The 27,945-nt window shown below is 39.3% G+C and overlaps 1 protein-coding gene across 1 annotated transcript; it reads left to right on the top strand.

Annotated features, from left to right (window-relative positions):
* Positions 1–22,812: 22,812 nt before the first annotated feature.
* Positions 22,813–27,365, top strand: LOC115013596 (natterin-3-like). Its single transcript, XM_029440017.1, has 3 exons — positions 22,813–22,861; positions 23,586–23,667; positions 24,907–27,365. The coding sequence occupies exons 2-3, from the start codon at positions 23,586–23,588 to the stop codon at positions 26,013–26,015; spliced, it is 1,191 nt and encodes a 396-aa protein (XP_029295877.1). The 5' UTR covers positions 22,813–22,861; the 3' UTR covers positions 26,016–27,365.
* The last annotated feature ends 580 nt before the right edge of the window (positions 27,366–27,945 follow it).

Here is a 27,945-nt window from a genome sequence, read left to right as displayed (position 1 = left end):
CATAGTCTCAAATAATCTAAATTAAATCTAAAACATGTGAGTTCTTTCACTAAGAATACATCAGCTTGTGCACTAAAAAAATGCTAATGTAAGAGAACAGATAAATGCTCCTGCATATATTTTTCAAAGAGTAAACAAAGAGTTAAATTACAAAATAAGATTAGAAACAGTTTTTCTGCCGAGATGAAAGACAAAACAACTAACTACAGGTTATTATTGAAATTCACATTTGCACAAAACCTGTAACAGAACAGTTGTTATGTTAAATTCTGAGTTGCCGTTGCACAATGTGCAGCAGTGTTTTGTTTAAATGTAACTTGTAGAAATAGAAATTCAAATCAAATGACTCACTGACACAAAATATATTGAATTTGATAATCTAGTATTATTTTTATATTATCTGTCACATAAAAATTACAGCTTGTTGCTTCTATCTTTTCAAATGTTTCAATACTCTAAAATGCTTTTGGGGTTTTTGTCAGAACAATGGAGGGTGATTGATTTAGAAAATGAAAATAACAAAAATTACAATAGGCTTCATGTTTTTATGATACTTCCAATAAATCAGGTCCAAGGGAGTACAACATATCAGAACTGGTTACAAAGACACCTCCTCACGCTCCTGCAGTGCCAACAGCATTATTAATAATGAAACACAAAGATTTCTATTTGATGGTTTGGTCCTCTCTCTGACGCGCTGACCCCACTTTTAGAAAAAGAAAAAGGCTTTTTCAAAGAATATTTCAGCTCGTCTCCACTGAAGCGCGTGGAGAGCATCTCTGTTTGAAGAGGCTTTTATTGGATATGGAGCCTGAGAGCACCTGACAGTTCTCGTCTCACTACGACATTTTTGCCTTTTCTGTCCCACTAATGCTGCAGCAGGCGATTCAACCTTCCCATATCAGAATCTGGGAGAATTACTCAAACTCTCCTGACTCAAACTAAATCTCAGGTGCATTGACTTAATTTGTTGGATAAACTGATGGTGAAGCAGCACACTGATGCATTTATTTATTTATTAGAGTAAAAAGAAACATCTCAATAAACCCGTCCTCTTTAGGTTTTACAGATGGCATGTATACTGGCAGGAGTACCGATGTCATGGGAGGTCACTCAAATCATGAAGGTCGACATAGAAATACTGCTTCTAGAATCACATCAAAGACAAGCATTAACACCAGCGTGTATTCATACTTTCTTATTCTTAAAACAATGTTTTCAATATTTATTTGGGGAAGTACGGCATCAAACCATCTCAGAATGTCTGATTTGAACGATAACCCTAAAACTAGAATTACCACCTTGCATACTATATTCCCCCGCCAACCAGTCAAGTTGCAGTGTACATCTCTCTGTCTGTCCAAAATCTAATGACGTCATCATTTCATCCGATTAGACATGTGTGTGAAATTGTCATAATTAGCGTATGAATTGTTGAGTTTGTCATGATCGTGATTTTTGTATATCCTGTTTTATTTTGAAGTGTTCACTCCCCCCCTCCTGTCTGTGTGTTTTCCCTCTGTGATTGTTGATTTGTCGCTCCTGTGTCCTTCACCTTGTGTTTTAGCTTCTTTCCCCAGCTGTGTCTCGTTCCCCTCGTTTAGTGTCTGTGTGTATATATCCCTGTCTTTCCCAGTGTTCCTTGTCAGATCGTCATCCATGTGTCACCCTTGTTTGTTGATGGCTCCTCGTGCCTCCTCGTGCCTCCTCGTGCCTCCTCGTGCTCCCCGTGTCATCCTAGTTTGTCTTTTCAGTTTACTTTTTACCTTTTGTATTTTCTTTATTTTGTAAGCTTTTTGAATAAAGCCTTCTTTTTGTTAACTTCCTCGTCTGCCGTCTTGCATTTGAGTCCTCACCTTTTCCCCACTGTGACAGAGTTATGTCCAAAAAACATGTTTTCTGATGAAACTCCTTAGTCTTAGCACTTTAGGCTGCGATTCTTGTATGAAAGACACATGCAGCTTATTATTAAACATGCAGTAAAAAGCAATCTCATTCTCAAATTTTAATTATTTAAATTATCTGTGGAAATTCCATTTTTTCAAGGTTCAGACATTCCAAATATGACAAGCTGCTGGGTAGCGTGTGGAAAGTGAACACTGTTCATTATTACGCACACTTTCTGGGCCTTTTAGCAAGGCACTCATCCTCATTCTGGTGCTGCACTGGAGCGGGCTATACTGGGAAGCTCTCAGCACAGACCATATGAAGTATGACAATGCTGAAATAGTTTTCAATGAATCAAGGTTAAAAACTTTGTCACAGCGAAGGTAAAGCTATTAAGATATGCAGATGAGTTCCAAGTGAGAAAATTAAAATCAAGCGTGAGATCACTTTAACAAACCGTGCATAAATCTGAAGGTCAAAGGAGCAACTGCACTTTCTGAGCACATATGCTCTTTATCAGCAATGCTCTGTTTCATGTGCAGTTGTACACAGTCACACTGTGAGCTACGTAAAAACATACTTAGAGCTCTTAATTAAATTATCTGTTTATTTGAAATTAAAACACGTAAAAAATAAATTGTCAACCCACATTTTCATATTTTAAATGTTTAAAGGCAGCAGCTCGTTTGGCTTCTCTCATTTTGTCTTTATTTCTAATGACAAAACATAACATTTTAAAATTATGTTAATGTTTGTTTACTGCAGTGTTTTCCCATTAACTAAACGGTGTCATAATAATAATGCCAGTTTCATAATTAACTGAAGAAGGCTTCAAAGAAAAAATACAACAAAGTAAATAAACACTTTACACATACAATATACAGAATAATAGAGTGAGCTGTGCACCTTCAGTTGGCAGCTGTGTGTGTGTGTGTGATATTTACCTCAAAACTACAAATGTCAACTGACTTTGGCGATCACCTGATGTTTCCTCTAACGCCGCCATGAGGGCGTTAGAGGATCGCCAAAGTCAGTTGGCTTCATCCTCTGGGGAACATGAATGTTTGTTCGCAATTAAGATAATCCATATAAAAGCTGTTGAGATATTTCAGTCTGGACCGACAGACTGACGGATCTTGCAAAGGTTGGAAACCACTGCCCAAGGGAACACATCTTTCTGCTCACCGGCCTATCAGGAAGTCAAACCAGCAACCTCATTATCGGCCTCCGGTCACCCAGTAGTGAGTCATTCCATTGTAAGTTTAGACAGAGCAGTCACAAAGTTTAGTCGTACCTTTCCTCCAATGACATCGAGTCTCAGCTCACCAACTGTCATTCTGAATGTATTACAATAAGTTAATGAATATTCATTGACTCTTATTAGCATATTGTTCAGGATATTAGCATAGCCAGTGACATAAACATCAGCGTGAGAGGAGCAGATGAATCAGAGGGCACGCAGAGAAAGAGTGGGCAGATAGGGCCAGAGGGGACAGCAGGTCTGCATTTATTATTTTCATGAGCCGGACGAGTCACGGAAGACACAGGAAGGCCTGACAGGGAGAGGTAGCAGCAAAGGAGACAAATCACAACACTGAGATTAAAGTTAAGTCCAGGCAGAGGGGATTCAGAGGCATGGACATGGAGCAGGTGGAGAGGTTTCCTGTACAATAAAATGTAAACTTTCTGTTAGTGGAAGAGCACCAGGCTTCTCGGTATTAGTTTCAGCCATCAGCTTGAAATGTACAGAGCACTTAAGTTCCATGTTCACCAAAGTTGAACTGCACCTTCACTCACATATAATAGAAGTGAACGGGAGGTGAATACCGTGACTACGGTCATTCGGCAGTTCCCAGTTAAACATCAATCTCCAGATGTCCACCTCATCAAGCACAATCTGTACCAGATCTTCCCCATGTTATGTTGATGGGACTGAGATGATCTTCAATCAATCCAGAGCTATGTGTAGAACAAAAACAGAAAGTTAAAGATGGAAAGGTGCATCTTTCCATCACTTTGACATGACTTATGGCACCTAATGGACACATTGGTTGCCAAGTTGAAAGTGTTTGTGACCCTCCAGTTCCATGTGTGCACACACAGCCACCCAGAGAGGCCAATGCCGTCATGCTGCCGTGAGATGCCAGGTAAGATGAGGCTCTGAAATGCAAATGTGCTCAAAGATAAAGCCCATGCATTTTTCATGGAGAACACGGCAGCTTCGCTACTCTGATATGACAATGAGCGCTTATTGTCCTGTGTGCTCAGCTGGGCGTGCGACCATGGGCACAAATGCAATCTCCACCTTGCTCCCTGGAACTGATTCAGCTCTGCACTGCAGGAAACATAATGTACCTGTTATAAAGAAGATGATTCATTTCATCACTTAAAAATAAAGATTGTCAAAGCCGGATTGCTAATGTATGCATGTGGCAGGGTCACAGTTTCAATTATTTTAACTTTGCCCGCAGAACTTGACAGTAAATCAAGAATGTGATGCAGCTGCTGTCATTGAAAATCACTGAATGGTCTGAAGGTTCATCTGTTGCAGTGAGAGTGATGGCATGTAGATGTTCAGCAGGTATAATCTTTACCGTCCTATTTTTAGGTGTAGCTTGGTGTCAAAAGAAAGAGTGAGCAGGTATGAATAGCATTAATACTGAAAATATATATTTTACAACACTCGTACTGTATTTATGCATCCCGCCGGCGAAATCTGAAAATGCCTGTTTTTTTCTTTGTTTTGACCCTCAGTTCACTCTAAGCTGGTACTTTCCACATCAGAATAAAGCATTTTATAAAACCTGAATCCCAACCAGCTCCAGGTGACCTCTGACCTATGTGGTAGGCTTGCAAAGAAAATCTACTTCAACATGGTTAATAATGTATCATATGTTATATTACTGTGTGGGAATGTTGTGTGGCTCATGCTCAGTAACTGACTAAACAAACTGTTGTGTGTGTGTATGAGAGAGAAAATAAGAAACAACTTGCAAATAATTGAGTTTGTTTACATGTTAAATTAGCACGTACACGTTGGAGGAGATTCAAGCTCTACATGACTAACATCGCAAGGAAGCAATCGATGCAGAGAGGCCACCAATGATGACAAGCTAACACAAGTATATTAACACAAGGAGGATGCCAACAAAGCTCTTTGAGAAGCTCAAGCTTTGCTGACCGAAGGCTCCCTGGGAGTGTGTAGCCCTGTCTTTAGCCTCTCAGGCTGTGGACAGCCCCCAACAACCTCCACCAATCACGCATCACTGGACCAACCATGAAGTTACATGCAAGGTTATATAATGATGACAATAATGATGAGTAATAAAAAACAAAAGTGTTGCTAACAAAGATGACCTTAATATTGGGTAACATTGGATAACAACAACTCCGATAAGCGTGGCAACATAAACTGAAATGAATAATTCAATTAATCAATTTAATAAAACAAAGTAAAATATAGTAAGTAAACAATAAAAAAGATAACCATGAAAGCAACCTAAACTAAAAATTGTTTTAAATTATAAAAATGAAACTAAAATTATTATAAATAAGACAAAAACCAAACTGAATCTAAAATATTAACTCTAAAATACAAATAATAATAATAATAATAATAGTACATAGACATATTTGATTATTTGGAAGAAAGAATAAAATATGATCTTTAATTTTGGAATTGTTTATACTGTACCATATAGAGAATATAAATATAATATTACTGGCATTTATATTGCTGGTATATTACTGGTATTTAAAATATTTTGAACATATTGGAGCAAGTATGCAAATATACAAACCCTGTAGTGCATTACCTATATGCTTTATTACTGTCTATATGTGTGTGAGTGACAGATAATAACTTAACCTCAGAGTGGCTTCAGGCAAGAAGCTACTTGTTACTGTCAGTATCTCATTAAAACAGGCACGGCTTGGTAGTTCAGCCTTTAATGAGCTGTCTGCCTGATCGCTGTCACCCTAAGTGCAGGCAGCCATCTATCCAACAACCCTAAAACAGAACAGCTCACTCAGCCGAAATGAAGCCTGATGGGACCTTCAAGGACACAGCAAAGTGCATGCTCGCCTAAAACTCACGCCAGTCACTCCTTCTGACCTTCGACGGGACATACTGTCATACCAGTCTGCAAAATCTGCTGCTGTGACGCTGCCTTGCTCTGAAAACTGCACAAAGCATAACCTGTGACTTTTTGACCTTTTTTCAGGAGAGTTGTACCTGATGTATCTGCGTTTATTATTGCATCTCTGATTTCTGTGGCAACAGTGATTTCATCATCTTGTCTATAGGGCCTTTTTGAACTGATCAGTTAGAGATCAGCTAGACAGTGACTGATTTATTGCTGCAGTGGTGGAGGAAGTATTCAGATATTTTTCTTAAGTAAAAGTACTGATACCTCACTGTGAAAATACTCCATTACTGCATTCAAAACCTTACTTACCAGTAGAAGTAGCCTCTGCAAGTATTATCAGCTAAATGCAACTGAGTAAAAAGCATGAAAAGTAAAAGTATTCATTGTGCAGTAAAATGTTCCCTGTCAGTGTTTTACTGTTATATATGATGTTTCTAGATTAATATTACTGCTGCATTAATGTGCATGTTGCATTTTACTGCTGTAGATGTTAACAGTTGTGCTTATTTTACCTCCTTTATATCCTGTCTGGTAGTTTAATGTACAACAATGCATCATAATCTATAAGATCATCATGTTTGTATCTTTGTCTCAGTCATGTGAGAACCACGTGTCTATAAAGAGTCAAATTTTCACAAGTTTCTCAGAAATACAGCTGTTTTCAGCTTTGTGAAGATGCATTTTCCAGCTGATCCAAGAGTCTTTTTAAAGAGTTTGTTATCTTAAAAAGTAGGAGAATGTTCTCAACATGTAAAGGAACACATGCATCAGTTTATTACAAAAATTCAAAATCCACACATCCAAAGATACATGATTTTAACAGTTTGGGAAAGGGGATGAGAAAATGTAATCTGAAGAGTCAGATGAGTGTAGTGGAGTAAAAAGAACAATATTTAAAGGTGCATTACATGAAAATAGTACCTCAAATTCATACTTATAAAAGCAATACTTGAGTAAATGTATTCCTCCACTGATTTTGTATTATATATATATATATATATATATATATATATATATATATATATATATATATATATATATATATATTTATACTTTTCCCTTCTTTTTCTTTATAATGCTTGTGTATTGATGTCATGCTAATAAAGGAACCATTTTATGAAATATGAAGCAGCTGAAAGCAGAAAGCGGTTGATAAAGGCGGAAAGAGAGAGAGAGCAGTTGTGTTATAAGGTGTATAGAAACATCAGAGTTGTGAGTGTATACAGTATGTGTGTGAGACAAAGAGACGGGGAGATATAGATAGATGGATAGAGATAAAGATGGGAGTCTATGTTTTATTTATCTCTAGTTAAGTGCCAGTGAGAGCTGCAGTAAAACCTTCTTGATGAAACCATTTCACTGGAACAACAGAGCATCCATAATCCACCGGCTGTTACCTGCAATAGAGCAGACCCATGGATGGTTTTATTTGTATTCAATTAAAACAGATTGCTGAAATTAATCAATAACCCAATGACTGCTTTCTAATAAAATATTTCTAACATGAAATCCTAATTGAAGTTTTTCAGAAGAATTCAGTTATTTCTGTGATTTTTTAGTTAGTCACGGTTTCTAATGTATTTATTCACATTCAGTGCAACCTAAATCATTAGTTTTAAATGAACTTGGATTGCAGGTGAGACTGAAAAGAAATGTTATACATAAAATCATCTTGATTGATTTATTAATTGATATATATTTTGGTCTATAAATGATTAATTATAAAAACAGAAAGCATAAATCTGCCCTATGACAATAAAGTTAGATATGTATGCACATGCATATATAAGAAAAGGCAGTGAATCGAATTAATCCAAATCTTTATGTCCAAAACCTTGTTGTCAACCTTCATTACTGTCTGTCTGTTGCTGCCCTCTGCTGCCTGATAAGAGTATTTCAACCAAATAGAAATGGTGTTCACACATCAAGCTCCTTTATGCCCCTAAGGTTGACATGAGGTGTCTTTACAGGTTATTTATTGTTAGACCGTCAAGAACAGAAATCAGGGACTAAGATTTGATGCACAATCCATCATCCTTCCATCATCCATCCATCCATCATCCTTCCATCATCAATCATCCATCATCAATCATCCATCCATCATCCTTCCATCATCCATCCATCATCCATCCATCCATCATCCTTCCATCATCAATCATCCATCCATCCATCCATCATCCTTCCATCATCAATCATCCATCCATCCATCCATCATCCTTCCATCATCCATCACCCATCCATCATCCATCCATCCATCATCCTTCCATCATCAATCATCCATCATCAATCATCCATCCATCATCCTTCCATCCATCATCCTTCCATCATCAATCATCCACCCATCATCCTTCCATCATCCATCCATCACCCATCCATCATCGATCCATCCATCATCCATCCATCATCCTTCCATCATCCATCCTCCATCCATTACATTACATTACAGTTCATTTAGTTGACGCTTTTGTCCAAAGCGACGTACAAAAAGTGCAAACAATCATGGAGATACAACTCCGAACAGCAAGAATCTTGTAAGTACAATAGCTTCAAATAGGATTAAATCGTATAAGTGAACAATGTCTTCAAATAAGCCAGTTTGAAGTGCAACATAAGTGCAATATACAGAAACATTAGAATACAAATACAACTATTAGCTATAAATAAGCCAAACCAATATGAGTGCAACATACAAAGAACAGGTGAGCTTTCAGTCTGCGACGGAAGGTGTGAAGACTGTCTGCTGGCCTGACATCAATGGGGAGGTCGTTCCACCATTTTGGAGCCAGGATAGCAAACAGGCGGGTTTTGTTTGAGGGAAATCTGGGTCCCACTCGTAGTGAGGGAGTGGTGAGCCGATTGGTCGACGCAGAGCGAAGGGGCTGATCCATTCAAAGCACGGTAGGCCAGCACCAGACCTCCAAATCTCGATCTGAGGCTGGAAGCAGCGCAACCAAGAGGAAAGCTATGAAATGAAGAGAATAGACTATGGGGAATAATTTAATACATATTTGTGGAAAAAATATATAAAAATTAAATGTATATTCTGATGATGTTTGTATATATGTATATGTATATGTATATGTATATATATATATATATATATATATATATATATATATATATATATATATATACATATATATACATATACATATACATATATAGATATACATATATACATATATACATATACATATATATATATATATATATACATATATATATATATATATATATATATATATATTACTTTTACTACTGTTCATTTAGCACACATTTAGATACTTTAGATACTATATTAAAAAAAACTTGGAGACGGGATATACTTAAAACTCAGCCATGTTACATTGCAGGTCATTTAGCAACAGTTACATGTCTTCTCTTGAAAGATAAGAAGAAAACTAGTCAAAGCCCCAACTCTGAACAGAATCGGTCTCTTTCTCTGTCGTCTAAAACATAATTTGTATCAGGCTCATAAAAAATGATGTTGACATATCTTACTGGCTGTTACAGGAATGAGGCAGACAAGTCCAAACAAGCATGGTACAAAAAGCTCAGAAGCCAGGTAACAGTTAATAAACAAATCACAGGTACAAGCACAGACAAGAAGCAACACACAACATCAGGCAACAAAGAAACGTTATGAACTGGAAGAGTGTGTGGAAAAGGGCAGCTTATAAACTGCAGGGCTGTTTTTAATGGTTAAATTGCTTTAATGCATTGATTATATATTGGTCCAAAAAAACATGTTTACAATATAAAATCTAAAGACTTTTTAATATTGCTGTTTCATAAAACTATTTAAGTGTACAATATGTCATGATTTTTAATAAAACATACAAAACAAGGCAGAATATAAATATAGGTCCATTGGCAGAATACACCCTTTGGCGCATAACGTCCATTGGAGTGAACAGACGTATTTTCAGTCACAGATAAAAAAAAATGGGCATGAAAAATATTATTAAAATCTGGATAAAGTATTTCTAACATCTTATTTAGTTGAAAAACATAAATATAAAAATTATATATATATATATATATATATATATATATATATATATATATATATATATATAAATGGGGGCTCGTCCGGGATCTATTAATAGACTCTCGAAAAAAACAAGTTATTTGTTGATAGTTTGGTTTGATTGGAAACCCCGTAGATTGTTTTGTTAAGTGTAAATGACGCAGTTCGATATAGAGTCCTTTTTGGCCCATCCCTCAGATGATCAAATTGAGAGATGCCGTAAGGATGATTTAAGCCGAATTGCGACCCACTTCGGTATCACGTACTCCAGGTCCATACTTAAGAGAGAGTTTAAGGCTCTAGTGGTAAAGGAGTTGGTGGAACGGGGGATGACTGTGTTGCCAGTACGGCCAGAGCTTGCTGTGCTTGAGGGTACACCGAGTCAAAAGCTACTGTGAAGTAAATAAACTCCTAATTGTATTGTGTCACATTTAATGATTATCACATGCACTCGTCCACCTCAATCTAAATGTATTATTGCACAACATGTATTTCTGCACAAATGTATAATGAGCACTATATTAGTTATGAATGAAGCACTGTAGGTTCTCTTCAAAGTGTTTCAGGTCCACCTCCATCTCGCCACCTACAAGACGGCCCACCAAGGGGCATAACCGCGCCAACATGGACCAATGAGGGACAACGACACCCTTCTGTAGAGAATATAGCAAAATGATTATGATGTTTTTGTTACACTTTTCACTTGTACCAACAGACAGCTAACTGGCTCTTTATTGATTCGGACTGTGGACTTGGTGTGTGAAAGTGTCCTCGGCTGAGGGTATTTTTTGATATTGCTGTCATCATCACTTTAAATAAATAAGTATCTTGATCAACTAGAAGTTTACTGGATTCAATTGAAAGACTATCTCAGCGCCCTTTGGGCCTCAAAACCCAACAAAACCTGGTGACCCTGACGTGATGATCTGAAAGTTCTGGACACGAGGGCGACTGGATGAGAAGCCAGAGGAGTGCGTTCAATGACATTTACAACAGGCCTGACAAACGATAAGGTGAGCAAACCTGTTACAAACGAAATTGCAATAGTTTATTGTAGAACAATAGTACTTGTAAATGTCAAAGAACACACTCTGAACGCTGTCTCATAAAATATACTATCCATGCTGTTTGCATATTGATGAAGTGATGGTGACAAAGTTTTGAAAAATACCATATGAAACTGTGCACAGAAAAGGTTTTAAAAAGTGACACCGGTGTAAGAAATAAGGTTAAGAAATAAGGTTTTCGAGTAGCGCTCGATTTGATAGTGTAAAGTTAAAATATCAAGTCTTTGGGAAGAAAGCGCAGTCTGAGTGACTGGTGGTGTCTGCAGGAGGAAAAGACCCAAGCGGCCTGTTCTGGTTAAAAAGAGAAAGCCTTAACAGTGAATATTTTGATGTGACTGCGTGGAGGAGGTTGACGAATTCCCCATTGTCTCACTATATATTTATTCATCTTCCGTAGACGACCATAGACACATAGTTTAAAGTAAGTAAGCATTTTGAAGTGGTTTAAAAGATCACGGAATTCGGCTGTGTGGGAGAAGAGTGACCTTCTCCTAGCGGGGGCTATAAAAACCCTATTTATTCCTAGCGGGGGCTATAAAAACCCTATTTATTCCAATAATAACGGCATAGAACGAGTATCAATGCAGTGTGGTTTGGAAACTATATGTTGATGAATGTGTGTGTGAGTTGTTGAAAAGCAATGTTGTTTGTAAGTGAATGAATTGAGGCGTTAAAGTCAAGCTATTTTAGAGCTAACGTCTATACAGCTCCAGGCGCCCGCCTGAAGCTAACGTGGAGCTAACGCTTGTTTGGGGTTACATTTACGTTTGTAGCGGAAGATTTAACCGTGCAAACTGACTGTTTGACTATCGATAGATAAAGGGGAATCACGGGAAGGTGTTGGGGTTATTAAAAGTTGAAAAAAGTCTCACCAGAAGGAACTAGTTGGTACGAGTGTTTAACAGGGCCGGCAACTCGAGCGTATACAAACGGCAAGAAGTTATTCGACTTTCGAAAGCACCTCGGAACAAACAGAACCTTGAGTCTCACGCTGATAACATTTGGGGTTGGGCATTACAACGAAGAGTTTGTGTATTGATAAAAAGTAACAAATACAAGGCATCCATTTTCTGTTTTTATATTTCCGTAAGTTAAAAAGTTTTATTTTTTTGGGTTTTCGGTACCATTGACCTTTGACCGAATACACTCAAGTTGAACTTTGACCCTCTTGTTGTGGACATGCCTCCATCTGGTGGACAAAATTGAATTTACACCCAAATTCAAATAACTACTAAGAGTTATAATTATAATAATTGTCACGAATTGCCCATTAGAGAAAAAGTTTGAATAAGTCCTGCCTTTGATTTACCTTTGATTATACTTATATTTCAGATTTACATTTTATGGTTTTGATTTACATGTTTCCTTTTTATTTCTGATTCCAGATTTAAACTTAGGAAATCTACACTTCCAATTTTTATTTTCTATTTTAGATTTAGAACATAAACAATTTTATTTCATTTTTATTTTAGATTTAAAACATAAACATTTTTAATTTCATTTCTATTTTAGATTTAAAACATAAACAATTTTATTTCATTTTTATTTTAGATTTAAAACGTAAACATTTTTTAATTTCATTTCTATTTTAGATTTAAAACGTAAACATTTTTTGCTTTAAATTTTATTTCTCGCTCAATTAATTTTTGAACTTTAAACATTTTTTATTTCTAATTTTTATTTTCATTTTGCGCTCAATTTATTTGAATTTTGAGTATCTCCACTGACTGAACAACATTTGAGGAATTTCAAATGTTCAACATGATGGATCCATCTGAAAGCTCAAAGCAAGTCAAGGTTGTGTCCACAGCACAGTACAAAGAACAAATGTACCAACGATTGGATGCCTGCACCAAACCGAGTGAAAGAAAGAAGGTTCGAGCAAAGACAGAAAAGCTACTACTCGCATGGCAAGAAAGAGGATTGTTTCCAACTGATGATCAACCAGGTCCAAGTGAGGACCAAAGAAGGGCAGTTTACGAATTTGAAAATGGCGAATATCAACAAAAGATGGCAGCATGGGAGAAGACAGGAGAAAAACAAAGATTTGGAGCTGTAAAGAAAGCCGCATTGAAAGCTGCAAACAGAAAATTCAGAGCTATGCATCTCCTTCTACTCTTCAAGAACATACCTCAGACCGCACCTGAGACAATTTGTGTAATCAGGGAAGCAAAAGAAGAAGAAAAAGGCACCAAACATGAAGAAACTACACCTGTCCAGCCTACACCTCAACTCTACCCAGATTTGACACAAGTCTCCGCCCCTCCAGCATATGCACCCAGTCACAATCCTGTTAATCCCACTCCAATACAGGCACCCATGATGGGCATAAAGGGAGGATGTCTGGAAGTTGAGGAGGGAGAAACAGAGAAACGACTAGAGCACCTGATGAAACATGTCCAACTACTCGAGGAAAAATTAGAGGAAAAGCTACTCAACGCCCACTCTCCCTCTCATTTTGTTGCTCGCCCTGCTCCAAATCTACATAAAGAGGTACTACGCACCCCAGATTCATACTCAGTTACACGCCAAAGAACGGGCTATGACAGCCTGGAAAAACTGGAGGAAGAAGCAACAAGTAAGGAGGGACCTGAGTATGAAGAAGATAAAACTGATGAGGATGAAGAAGAATTTGAACAAGCTGAAAGAAGCTCAAGGAATTCTGAAAGGAGTCTCAGCACGATTTCCCCAGAAGAAAAGAGTGACTTCAAGACATACTTTGTAGAAGGACGACTGAAGATGAAAGAACAGTCAATTTCAACTAGGACCAGAAATAAGATGGAAGAGCAAAGAGCAGCACAACAGATGCCACTCATGGCAACACCAGGAGGACCCATGATATACCACGCCTGGAGTCATCGTGATTTGGAGAGTTTGGCGGCCAAATTGCCTCCCCTCACCTCAGGAGCACAGAAATGGATTAATGAATTTGAGAAATACACAGCAGGAGATCGTGTGTGTGTGGGAGACTTGAGGACTCTCATGGGCAGACTGGAAGGAAAAAAGACGATGCTAGACATGGATCTCATCGCTGGATGCAATAACGAGGACGATGAAAAATCCTTCAATCCTCACAGGAATCATTACTGGGATGCTATGAGAGACGCTTTTCCCACCACCCGCAGCATAACAGCAGTGACAGGCCTAAAGAAAGGAAATGATGAAGACATGCATGCTTTCCTGAAAAGAAGCGAAGGCGTCTGGTTAGACAGCACTGGAGAAAGACATGACCTCTCTCTATCATGTACCATGTTGTGGAGACATGCAGTGATAAAGGCTCTATCTACTCATGTCCAAAACTGTCTGAAGAGTGTGGTGGGACTAGACTCGATGCCTAATGCACTTTGGAGAGAGCACCTTGTGCATCATGACGAGCAACACAGGCAGACAGAAGTGCAGAAGGAAGAAGAACATCTGACAATCACCAGAAGATTGGCAAAAGCTCAAATGGCTGAGAAAGACACTGAGGCTTCAAGAAATAAGAAAGATAAGAGACAGATGTTAATGGGACAGTACGATACTGGAGAATTCCCAGAAACAACAATGCAGACTCATACACAGCAACAAGTTCCTCAGAATGGACCTCCATGGCAAGTACCAAACAGAGGAGCATGGAGAGGGGGTAACAACCGCTACAGAAATTATGAAAGAGCTCCGCCACAGGGATGCTTTAATTGTGGAAGCGCATCTCACTGGGTCAAAGATTGCCACCAGTATGGGCAACAAGGAGGAGGAAACCCCTACCAAGGAGGAAACTCCTATCAAGGAAGAGGAGGATTCCCTAACAGTAGAGGAGGAGGACATCCCACCTATGGAAGAGGAGGAAGAGGACAGCACGGTCCTGCAGGAGGGAGAGGACAGCAAAGTTTTGGTAGAGGAAGAGGAAGAAATCCTCCCAACACTCACCAAATGCCACTCTCTGCATGGGAACATTCCCAGGAATGGGATGGTTCCTCACAATGAAGATGCCCAGAGGATCCAACTGCAGGTGAAGCTATTCCAGCTCAGAATGAACCAATGGTCACCTGTACGATAGAAGGAGAAAAAATGGAACTGATGGTGGACACAGGAGCAACAGCGTCCTGTATAACTTCCTTGAAAGGAAAAACACCACCTCTCTCTACAAAGACCCTTCGAACCGTTGGATACTCGGGAAGAACAGAAGAACAAAAGTATACCATGCCATTGGTCACTGTACTTGGTAGACAATCCCTGCTACACCCTTTCCTCTTCTCCCCAAAGTGTCCTGTAAACCTGATGGGTAGAGACCTGCTGGTTAAAACTGGAGCACGAATTCTATGTTCCAGTGATGGACTGACTCTACAGTTTCCTGGACAAATACCTCTGCATGGACAGTATCAAACAGATCAAAGGATCTTGGTGATGACATCAAGCCCTACCCAAGACATTGAAGAAACTACCACAACAGTGTATTGGAGCCGCCTGTTGACAGAAGGTCAAGACACTCCAGGAGTCCAGAAGACTTACATGGAATGGAAGCCTTGGATCAACACATTAGCTCCATATGGACCTCCACTTGATCCTTTACACTGCACCTATAACTACTTGCGTCAACCTGATGAAGAGTATCAACAAGCCTGGGAGGAAGAAAGAAACATGACAAAGGAGCAAATAGAAGTCAAGGACATCTACGTGGGACCTCAAGGTGTAGCTGCATTATGTGCTCTCACTAAAGAACAACTGCAATGGTATGCATTATCAGCTGAAGCAGTGCCACATATCACACTGGCATTGGCAGTAGGATCTGAAGCAAGGTCTTTAGGTCCCATGATAAAGAGAGCCATGTCAATCAACTGGCTCCCAACCAGTATTGCCTGCGTATGGAGAGCAGAAGATGAGACGATGTGGAAAATCACTCACCACAGTATGGATGTTGGCATCTTGGAAGAACAAGAATTGGAAAGAGACCATGGAAGAGAACACACCAACCATCCTGACACGGAAGAAACACTCAAAGATATCCCATCATATTTGTGGACAACTGGAGACTATGATGTAGGTTTTGTGCCTCATCATGAGGTCTCAGTGACTCTCAAAACAGAACAATCATGTTGGTTACCGCAATATAACCTAAAAAGAGAGCAGGTTGAAGGAATAGGAGCAACAATCAATGGACTCCTAGAAGCTGGCGTAATCAGACACTCAAACTCCATCTGGAACACACCCATTTTACCAGTCCCAAAAGCTGGCAACAAAGGCTGGAGAATGGTTCATGATCTAAGAAAAATCAACTCTGCTACAGTGTCACAAAATATACCTGTTCCAGACCCATATGTGGCACTTCAAAATATCAATCCTGAACACAAATACTTCACAGTCATAGATCTGGCTAATGCTTTCTTTTGTCTACCATTGGACCCTGAAGTACAAGACATATTTTCTTTCACATATAAAGGACAGAAATACACCTACAACAGAATGCCACAAGGCTACAAAGACAGCCCAGGACTGTTCAATCAAGCTCTGAAAAAAGACTTAAGCAGCTTACAACTGCCACCAGGTGTAACTCTGATACAGTACGTTGATGATTTGCTGCTCGCAGGCACTACTGCTGAATCCTGCCTGGAAGCCACAGCAAATCTCCTTACACTACTTGCAGAAGCAGGATACAAAGTCAAGAAAGAAAAAACTCAAGTTGCAAGAAGATCCGTCACTTTCTTGGGAAGACTCATTTCTGCAAACAGCCTGACTCTAACCAATGCACAAAGAACCTCAATCCTATCACATGGAAAACCAAAGACAGTACAACACATGTTGGCATTTCTTGGATTGACGGGTTACAGTAGGACTCATGTACCAGATTATGGAAATCTGACTCAACCACTCAGAGACATGCTCTCAGAAGCAGGAAACAGAAACCTCACTGCTGAGCTCATCTGGACTACAGAAGGCGAAGAAGCTTTCACTAAGACTAAACAAGCCTTGGGACAAGCTGCACATCTATGCTCCCCTGACTATAATGATGATTTTCATTTGGATGTTTCTGAAACAGGAGGGATGGTAAATGGAGTCCTGTTTCAGAAAAAAGGGGGAGAAAGACATGTACTGATGTACCACAGCTCAAAATTGGACAATGTTGAACAAGGACAAACGGGTTGTACAAGACACCTGGCTGCTCTAGCAAAGACAATTCAAAAGACTGCACACGTGGTGATGTGCCACCCTCTCAAAGTAAACACTACACATGGTGTAGTGGCGTTTCTAAACTCACAAGCGTTCACTTTTTCTCCAGTTAGAAAAGTAAAGATAGAAGAAACACTAACTAAGCCCCACATCACATATGTGGCAGGGACAATCAACATGGCAACAGGACTGAATTCAGAAAACCATGACCCACATGACATGTGCATTTGTCTCACAACAAGATCTTAAAATTAGATCAGATTTGGAAACCGAACCATTGAATAATCCAGATAAAATTCTATACAGTGATGGCTGCTGCTACAAAGGAGATGAAGGAAATGTAGCTTCCTATGCTGTAGTGCAACAAAGTGGAGAAAACACACAAACTTTGGAAGCACACATCATTCCACAGCCAGCCTCTGCACAACTTGCAGAAATAGTCGCGTTAACACAAGCATTGAAACACGGAGAAGGCCAGAGAATAAATGTATACACAGACTCTGCTTATGCATATGGCGCTGTCCATATTGACGGCCCCCAGTGGATGAGAAGAGGTTTCCTGACTTCATCCAAAAATCCTGTCAAACATGCTGAAGCATTAAGAGCCCTACTGAAAGCGGCACAGCTGCCATCACATGTTGCTATAATGAAATGCAAAGGTCATCAGAAAACTGATACAGCAGTGGCAAAAGGAAATGATGCAGCAGACAAGGCAGCTAAAGTAGCAGGCGGCTACACTCAGCAAATTATTTGTTTGAACAGTGAAAATCAAGAGCAACTCACTTTGGAGAGCATCAAAGAAATGCAAGCACAAGCAGGAGTCTATGAGCATAATCAATGGGCTCATAAGGGAGCCACCAAGACTGAAGGAATCTGGAGAGCTCATGATGGCAGACTCGTGGCACCAGCTAAACTATGTCACCTGTTGATCAAACAAGCCCATGGCCCCACGCATGTTGGAAAACTAAGAACAACAAGGGACATAGAGGTAGAATGGTGGCACCCATTTATGAAAGAGATGGTTGAAAACTTTGTAACAGAATGTGATACCTGTTGTAAATTTAACAATAAAAGAACATACAAGTGTCCTATGGGTCGTTTTCCAGTGCCAGATGCACCATTCAAAGAGATATGTATTGACTATACAGACATGGGAGCAGAAAATGTGGTAAGAGGGTACAGATATGTTTTGGTAATGGTCGATCGTTTCACTAAGTGGATTGAAGCAATTCCCTGCAAAAAAGAAGATGCCAATTCTGTAATCAAATGGTTAAAAAATGAACTCATACCAAGGTATGGAGTTCCACGTTGCATACGATCAGATAATGGGACACACTTCACGAGCCATAAGCTTGAAGAAGTAGAAAAGTATTTTGGCATAACACACAAATTTGGGTCAGTATATCATCCGGCATCACAGGGTTTGGTAGAACGAGCTAATCAAACACTCAAAAGAAAACTTGCTAAAGCATGTTATGGTAACAAGTTAAAGTGGGTAGATGCCCTACCTTTGGCACTCATGTCAATGAGATCCTCACAAAGCAGTCAAACACATTTGTCTCCACATGAACTGTTAACCGGTAGACCAATGCCTGGCCCTCCACGCGAAGGAGGGCACGGTCCTGTATTAGATCTATGGCAGATTGAGGCAGATGAATATGTCAAGGCTTTGGCTAAAATCATCGAAGTTTTGTCTACACAGGTGGAAGCAGCAGCAGAAAAACCTGACGAACCACCAGAGACTCCTGTTGGACCAGGTGATTGGGTAAGGGTCAAGGTCCACAAAAGAAAGTGGTCTGAACCTAGGTGGACTGGACCGTGGGAGGTGACAGAATGTACTTCACACGCGCTCCGGGTAAAAGGTAAAACAGGAGCTAATTGGCACCACCTCACACATTGTGTACCTGCACTGGCGCCTTCTCGCTGTTTAGCAGAAGTTAGTCAAGATTTGAACCTGCTGGAACAAAACAGTACTGACTAATTGATTTGTGAATCTAGAATCAGCACCAGAGGATAAATTGTACTTAGATTAATCCAAATTTCACTTGTCACAATTATTTGTTTGTGTAAGTTTGTTTGTTTGTGTTTGTCTAAGTGAGCAGATAGCAGATAAAACCAGTTAAAAATGCCACCAATAAAAGACAAAAAAGCGGAGGTAATAGTGTACCAGAAAATCTCTCCATGGGGAGACCCTCGGGTGATAGCTGGGTTAGCACTGCTCACAATTGTTATAGTGCTCCCCTTGACATGGTGGGAGTTTTGCCTGAGAGTAGGAAGTAAGGAACCAAGCAATAGAGTAGCTAATCTTTGCCCAAATTAAGCTTACTACACACCAGACAATCTGACAACTAAACAAATCCAAGATGTGACTGAACGATCCCCTAATGAGATTGCACCCCCTAACACAATACTAACGCGACGAGTGAGACGCATGAGAAGCATGAAAAACAACGAAGCCGTAGATATTAAGGACGGTGGGATTACCGTTACAGTAGAGAGAGACAAGATCACCTCGTTTGAATTTGATGTAAACACCATGACGTCTGTTAATGGCCTCAAATGGAGCACACAATGCGATTCCAACAAAGCCAAGTATCTGTGTAAGCGTCCCTGTCATTATTCCGATGTGTTTGCACACTCAAACGGGGGATGGATTAATCTAGACCACCCCTTGGTTGAAAAATGGAGAATCATTAAACGAAGCCCATGTGAATGTGGTGAAAGAGAACCACCTAATCCTAATCCTGATCCAAGAACTCTGTCCGGTAATGGACATCCGACAAATTGTAACCCTGTGGTCATCACAGTTTTCCACCCTGAACTCTCTGATTCTGGCCTGTACTATTTAGGGATATCAAAGGATGCCAAAGACCCACTGTTCATGTTTTGGTTGAAGGTAATAGAGCCAAACTTAATCCCTGTTGAGAAAAAGACCCAGAAAACGTACACCGGACTAGCAAAGAAGAAAATGAGTGTGACTTATCTGAACATCACTAATCTTAAAGAAACAATGGCAGTGGAGACAAGATATCAGGACAGTAATGCATGGCTAGATTGGGTGAGATACTCCGTTGAACAAAGTGGTCAATCAAACTGTGTTGCATGCGCCGCTGCTAGACCTAGTTTAGCTACTATTCCATTTCCATTGAATCTGAGTAATGACCCAGCAGGTCTCCAGTGTATGTATGCTTTGTACACTCTTGTCAGTCCCGCAGGATGCACCTCTCTGGCCCTGTTGTATCCAGTGACCAGAATTGACTTCATTCCACCTCATTTTTTTGCCTATGACGGCGATTATGAGTGTATCACCAAGACCAGTGGCGCAGGCACTCAGGTAGGACATTTGAAATGGTGTAATTCCACTCTAAGGGTTTCCCACGGAGGGATGTTGTTTGGAGCAAAGATGTCTGTCATGAAATTTGCCAGAGCTGACGTATGGTGGTACTGTGGTACGAACACTTTGTATCCAGCCCTACCGCCAGATTGGGTAGGTACCTGTGCATTGATACAGTTGGTAATGCCTTTCTACATCCTGCCAATCTCTGCTGAAGAACTCTCCGGTCGGTATAGTGGAAATGAGCTCCTGAGTCGAGGTAAACGTTCTATTCCCAGTGGAAGTTTCAGCTCCACAATTTACATAGACTCCATAGGAGTACCACGTGGTGTCCCTGACGAATTCAAAGCTAGAAATGAAATTGCAGCGGGTTTTGAGTCCATTTTCGTTCGAGTGACTGCCAACAAAAATGTAGCTTGGATTAATTACCTTTATTACAACCAACAGAGATTAGCAAACAACACCGTAGATGCTTTGACTGGAGTGCATGAGCAATTAGGGCAGACTAGCCTGATGACATATCAGAACAGAATTGCATTGGACATGTTGTTGGCTAAAACAGGGGGTGTCTGCAAATTGTTTGGATCTATGTGTTGTACTTTCATCCCAAATAACACAGCCCCTGATGGATCCATTACCAGAGCCTTGGAAGGACTCAGCGCACTCAGCAAAGAGCTAGCCTCAAACAGTGGGGTAGAGAATTACTTCACAAGCTCCATGGAGCGTTGGTTTGGTCAGTATAAGATGATGGTGTTGAGCGTTCTGTTGATCATACCGATAACGATAGGTATACTAATCCTGTGTGGATGTTGCTGCATCCCATGCATCCGCACCCTAACCACTAAGCTGATCACCATCGCCCTGACCAAAGAGAGAGCTGAAGCAGGTCAGTTTTTGATGCACGGAGAAGGCGAGTTCCTCTTAGAGGAGGAAAGACAAAGCCTGCAGGTAGATGTTTTCGTGTGAATAAATTCCACTAAATGATCACTCCTGCCATGCCTCAGCTACTGATTTTACTGTAGTTAGTCTCACACTGTAGGTACAGTCTAATACAGCTACCTCAGTCTTACATAGACATTGCAAGTTACCTATATTTACAGTCTTTTACTGATGTTCCAGGTATACTGAGATTTACTGTTTTTCTACTATTTTTCTACTGTTTTTTATTGATGTTATCTGTGTGCTGAAATTTACAGTCTTATACCAAAAGTGTTTTTATAAAAAATGAAGCTAAAAGAGATTTTTATACTAGAATACAAAGCTGTTACTAAAGGTATTCTTTATTAAAGACAAAGCTGCTACTAAAGGTATTTTTTATCAAAGACAAAGTCACATTACCGAAGGTATTTTTTATATTTTTATAAGTCATTGTTCTCTAAATTCAGATATGTTATTTGATTGAGGTATTCTCTATTTTATAGTCATTCTCTAAATTCAGGTACGTTATTTGATTGAGGTATTCTCTATTTTATAGTCATTCTCTAAATTCAGGTACGTTATTTAATTGAGGTATTCCCTATTTTATAGTCATTGTTCTCTAATTCTGGTATGTTTTTGATTGAAATAAAAACCAAACAACTAAGAATGTATTATTTCATACCATATGCTGTATTCTTGCACCAATTGGTGCTTTATATTTACTGAATGATATACACACCATAAATGGTGTGTACGGAGGGAATTTGTGAAGTAAATAAACTCCTGATTGTATTGTGTCACATTTAATGATTATCACATGTACTCGTACACCTCAATCAAAATGTATTATGTATTGTGTCACATTTAATGATTATCACATGCACTCGTCCACCTCAATCTAAATGTATTATTGCACAACATGTATTTCTGCACAAATGTATAATGAGCACTATATTAATTATGAATGAAGCACTGTAGGTTCTCTTCAAAGTGTTTCAGGTCCACCTCCATCTCGCCACCTACAAGACGGCCCACCAAGGGGCATGACCGCGCCAACATGGACCAATGAGGGACGACGACACCCTTCTGTAGAGAATATAGCAAAATGATTATGATGTTTTTGTTACACTTTTCACTTGTACCAACAGACAGCTAACTGGCTCTTTATTGATTCGGACTGTGGACTTGGTGTGTGAAAGTGTCCTCGGCTGAGGGTATTTTTTGATATTGCTGTCATCATCACTTTAAATAAATAAGTATCTTGATCAACTAGAAGTTTACTGGATTCAATTGAAAGACTATCTCAGCGCCTCAAAACCCAACACTACCACAGGTACGTCCCCTACCGCCACCTCCTCACTAGCCCGCAGTAAGCACATTGTTTTGGTGCCTGTATTTCGTGAAGCCGAAGTGGATTCATATTGTTGTGCATTTGAGCGCATTGCCTTAGCTTTGCAGTGGCCGCCTGAGGTATGGTCTCTTTTAGTACAGTGCAAGATTCATGACAAAGCCCAAGAAGCTATTGCTGCACTTTCGTTAGAGGATAGCCTGAGATATGAAATGGTTAAAGCTGCTATCCTGCGCGCTTATGAAAACTGGTCCCTGAGGTGTATAGGCAGAGATTTCGGAATCAGAGAAAAGCTCCAAAACAGACCTATGCTGAGTTCGCCAGGGAAAAGGGAGCTTTATTTGATAAATGGAGCACCTCTTGTAAAGTGGACCACTATAGTTCTCTGCGAGAACTATTGCTGATGGAAGAATTTAAGACATGTGTGTCTGATCGAATTGTTGTGTACTTAAATGAACAGAAAGTAACGTCTCTTTCATCTGCTTATATATATTTTAAAGAATTTAACAGTTATTCCTGAGAAACTTGGAGCATTTCCTTTCTTCTGCCGTTTAAATGTATGATGCAATATCTCAAAACAACAGTAGTTGGGACTTGGTACTACAACGGTTCAAAATAGCTTCCAAAAATGTGTCCACTCTAATGGACACCATGCATGAAAGGGTTAATAAACATGTACTGATGATGTTGGACTGTATTTTGTCTCCAGATGAAGCTGTCAGTGTTGATCCTGCTGGTCCTGTTGGCTCTGTGCTCAGCCAGTCTTCAGGATAGCTCACACCACAAAAATGGTAAAGAAACAAATAATCAAATCAAATGGCCAAACAAATGTATTTTTCTTTGAAGTTTCTTCATTAAGTAGCTACAACAATGTCCTTGTTCATAATGTGTTCACTTAATTAGGAATGGGAAAACATTTCAACAGGTCTTTTTGCTGCAGGCTACCATGCGTTATTCCCACAAATGGATATGAAGATGAAAACAATAAGTTAAAAATATCAGACACTGCTTCAAGCTATTAAAATCTGACTGATAAAAATGATACTGTTGACTAACTAGTTCTTCTGAGGGGATTTTCTAACCCCAAAAAAACGCACACCTTCAGAGGAAAATTGTCATTCATTGTCATATTGTCAACAAAATGATCAAACATGAGTACTCAGATTTACCAGCAGCACGAAAGCATCATAATGCATGCAGGGGAGAACCCTTCTAACCCTTTGTTAGAATTTCTTGTTTTACATCATTTTGAAAAATAATCTGTCATAATCTATTATTACCAGTTATTTTAATCATATTATCATATTTAATCATTAATTTTTTAATAAGACATATCTAATAATATTACAATTTGTTATGGGACCTAATATACAGAATCATTTATAGAATATACATTTTTAAGAGCATGGAGAGAAAAGATGAACAGAGACACAACCGTGCGGACATTTTTCATGTCAACACCTCATAATGCATATGAATGTTTTTTTCCCCACAGTGACCGTGGAGGCCAATAAAAACACTGCAAACGTGTCCAAAAAGGCAAATATGAACAATGCAATTTTACAAAATGTGTTTTAGAGTCTTTGCCTCGGACAGCCAATTACATTTTGTTATGAAGACTCTGCCACTTCAGCGCCACCACTTCAACCAACGTTTGGAATTTCTCCCAGGGAAGTGATCAGAAGTGGGATTTAATTTCCCAATCCTATAAGCATTCGCTTCACTGGGAAGAAATCCTGCAGCATGCGCTCCTGCTGCACAAGCGGTGCAGATGCTTCTCAGAGAGCAGGAGAGGAGACAAGCTCATTGTCCTACAGTCCGTAGCTCATCAACATGCTGTGAATTATTTTAAGTTACGGTAGATCTGTCAAAATGAGCGATGGCCTTTAGATTTTTCCATCGTACTACATAAAATGAGCTCTGCTGCTGAAATAAATTATTGTAATCTACATTCAACATTTCACATTTGTAGAAATTAGCATCCAGCTGATCCACGACACTAACACATGTTGTCCCTTTCTTTTATCCAGTCTCCACACTAGACCTAGCACCAGAGGACAGGACCCATGACATCACCTCTGACAGAACAACTCTCACACCTCGATTTCTTCTGTCTTCTCTTATGTTGAGAAAGAAGAGACAGGCTCAACCTTCTACCTTGTTCGGTGATAGCGCCAACCTGAAATGGGTGAAATGGGATGGCTCTCTCCCTAACGGATCTGTGTCCATTTACAACCAATATGCAAAACGCTTTGACTATGTCTGCATGGCCCAGTGTGAAGCTGGTTTCTACAACTCTGCCATGGGTAGTACCTGCCACTACCCTCTTCATAACAAAGAGCTTAGAAGCTTAAACTTTGAGATCTTGGTGAACAAAAACGAGTTTGAAGTCCTGGAGTGGAAGCACGGTTCCTATGGTTCAGTGCCCCAACATCCAGTCAGAACTTGTTCCTCGACAGACATATATGTTGCGAAGAATAAGTATGGTCTTGGGAAAGTGCATGCTAGGCATAAGGCCTTCTTCCTTCCGTGGAAAGGTTCTGAGTACTTTTACAAGTACTACCAGGTCCTGACCATTAGCCAAGATGTATACAGCGAGCACATCTATGACGTCAAGTACAACATTAATGGGGCTGTACTCTTAAAGTATCCTCCAGAGACCATGCACATCACTGTGCTCACAAACAATGAGTGCAAGTCAGTGTTGAAAATATGTACTCTCTCAAAGACAAGTCGGTCTGAGAACAGGTGGGACACAGACTTCTCCCTCAAGTTCGGTGTCAAACGTAGCTTCTCAGGAGGTGTCCCAAATATCGCATCCGGAGGTATTGAGGTCAGCGGTGAGGTGTCCTTCACATTCAAATATGGACAAACTTGGACAGAGGAGTCCTCCCACTCTATTGCTGTGGAGGTTAGCGTCTCACCACAACATATCTGCAAAGTCCGAATGTTGGGATATAAGTACAAGGCAGACATCCCTTTTACTGCACGCCTCAGACGCACCTACAGAGACGGGAAGACCACGTGGACATCCACCTCTGGGACCTACAATAGCGTCCAAATTGGAGAAGTCCATACTGTGGTGGAGCGCTGTCAACCTTTAAGTGATGTCATACCTTGTCCCATTGCTATAAATTAATCTTTAACTGGACGAGATGGTTTCAGGTTCACTACCAAAATATTCAATTAAACAGGGTCAACTCAAAACTGTCTGCAGAGCAACTGAAGTACAACACAAAAATCATCAATTATATACTAATTGTAACTCCTAATTATATGGAGGCTGATGGTGAGCCTTTGGTTTCAAAACTTATTATCACCCTGTTTACCTTCTCCTGCTCACAAAGCATATCAATGCATACTTGTTTCAATCCAGCTTTTTCCCAATACATTAGCTACATTCCATTTGATGGTTTATTACCTGCTATACATAACATCTCCATATTCCTGCTCTGTTTCACCTCAGTCTTACACATAATATATTGAGTAATGTTGTGTACTAAAAGTAAATATTTAATTGCAGAAATACACAGTTGTCATTAATTATTTAACTTCATATTTCACATATTGATAATTCCATTCAATACATTTTCTTCAACATCCACAAACCTCACCATGAGTTAGTTTGCATAGAGTAGGATATTCTGAATCTGATCCTGACTTAATGTGCGTAACACAAAAATAATAATAAAATGTGTGCCTTGTACATGTTTGTACCCAATACATATCAACATATGTCCTGTATTGCATGGTGTGACAGTGCTAACTGGGAACAGTTGAGGCCCTGGCAGTTGGATTTTGTGTTGCCTTGTTTTGGACCTTACAACACCCACACACTCTCACATCCTTTACTCATGCACACTTACACCACTGGTTATACTGACATCCACACCCCACATTTCAATCAACACTTTAATTGACCTAATTTGGTTAAATTTGGTTCAGTAAAATATATTTTTGTTTAAACTTTATCATAGTGTGTCTCCTGTCCGTTGTGGCCTAAGAGTAGGGCAATAACAACAGAGACGAACAAAACCTGCCTTCATTTATGCTGTTAGGGAGATTCTTATTATAATTATGCTTTTGAATGTATGGCCTTATGTATCAAGTATTTTGTACTGATCGCTTCAGAAAAGTAATTTCTATTGACAGGACATTCAAATAATTGTATTTTTCTGTATTTACCTTTATTTCACATATAAACTGCAAACGATGTAGGTGTTTACGCTGATGGAAACAGTTTGATTTTGACCAGACAGTTGACAAGAGCTCTTTATTGGTCCAATAAAGAGCTGTATTTTCTATTTTGTCAACTTGTTCTGCTGTTCTGTTTGTTTACCATCACAGTAACCTTTTAATCTTTTGACTTGATCATTAAGATGCTTTTTTGTTTTGTCCTGTTGTATTGTAGAGACAAGAAAGGAAAAATAGTACATAATTGTAAGCACTGGAGTTATACATTTCTATTGAATAAACAGAATCAAATCTTCTTATTCTTTACTGTTTTATTAAGCCATCGATTCTCTTTAGCATTCATCACATTTAGTACAAAGAGTAGAAGCAGATGGAAACTTTTATCCTGACAATTCTACACTTTTTATGAGCCTGCTCTGTCCTGTCATAACTTGCTGTTAACAAACAGCTGATACAATGTGTAAAGCACCAAGATAAATTGTTCAGCTGTTTGATAGTCATCTGGCTCATCTGTAGTTATTCCAGTAGCTCTTTATTTATGCAGCACTTTTATCTGGTCGTTGAGATCAAAGCGAAGGCCGAGTTCTGTGCAAGCCAGCCGGACGTAGAGGGATAGGAAGTAAATATTGTGTTTTCAATTCATATTGTATATTAAATATAATTTGAATATACACTGTAGTAAATTGATGTTTTTAAACATTTAAAAAGTGTACTTGTTGTACTTATTCAGTTGTACATATACAAGTATATTGTTGGCAATAATGCAATATACAGGTGTGATGCTTCAACACCAACATGGGTTCTTACTGCTGCTACCCCTCGTCAGGGAAAGAGAATCTTCCCATTTGAGATCCTGGTGAACAAAGACAACTTTG

This window comes from Cottoperca gobio, chromosome 9 (assembly GCF_900634415.1).
Source record: "Cottoperca gobio chromosome 9, fCotGob3.1, whole genome shotgun sequence".
Classification (NCBI taxonomy): Eukaryota; Metazoa; Chordata; class Actinopteri; order Perciformes; family Bovichtidae; genus Cottoperca; species Cottoperca gobio.
This window is presented reverse-complemented; position numbering and strand designations above follow the sequence as displayed.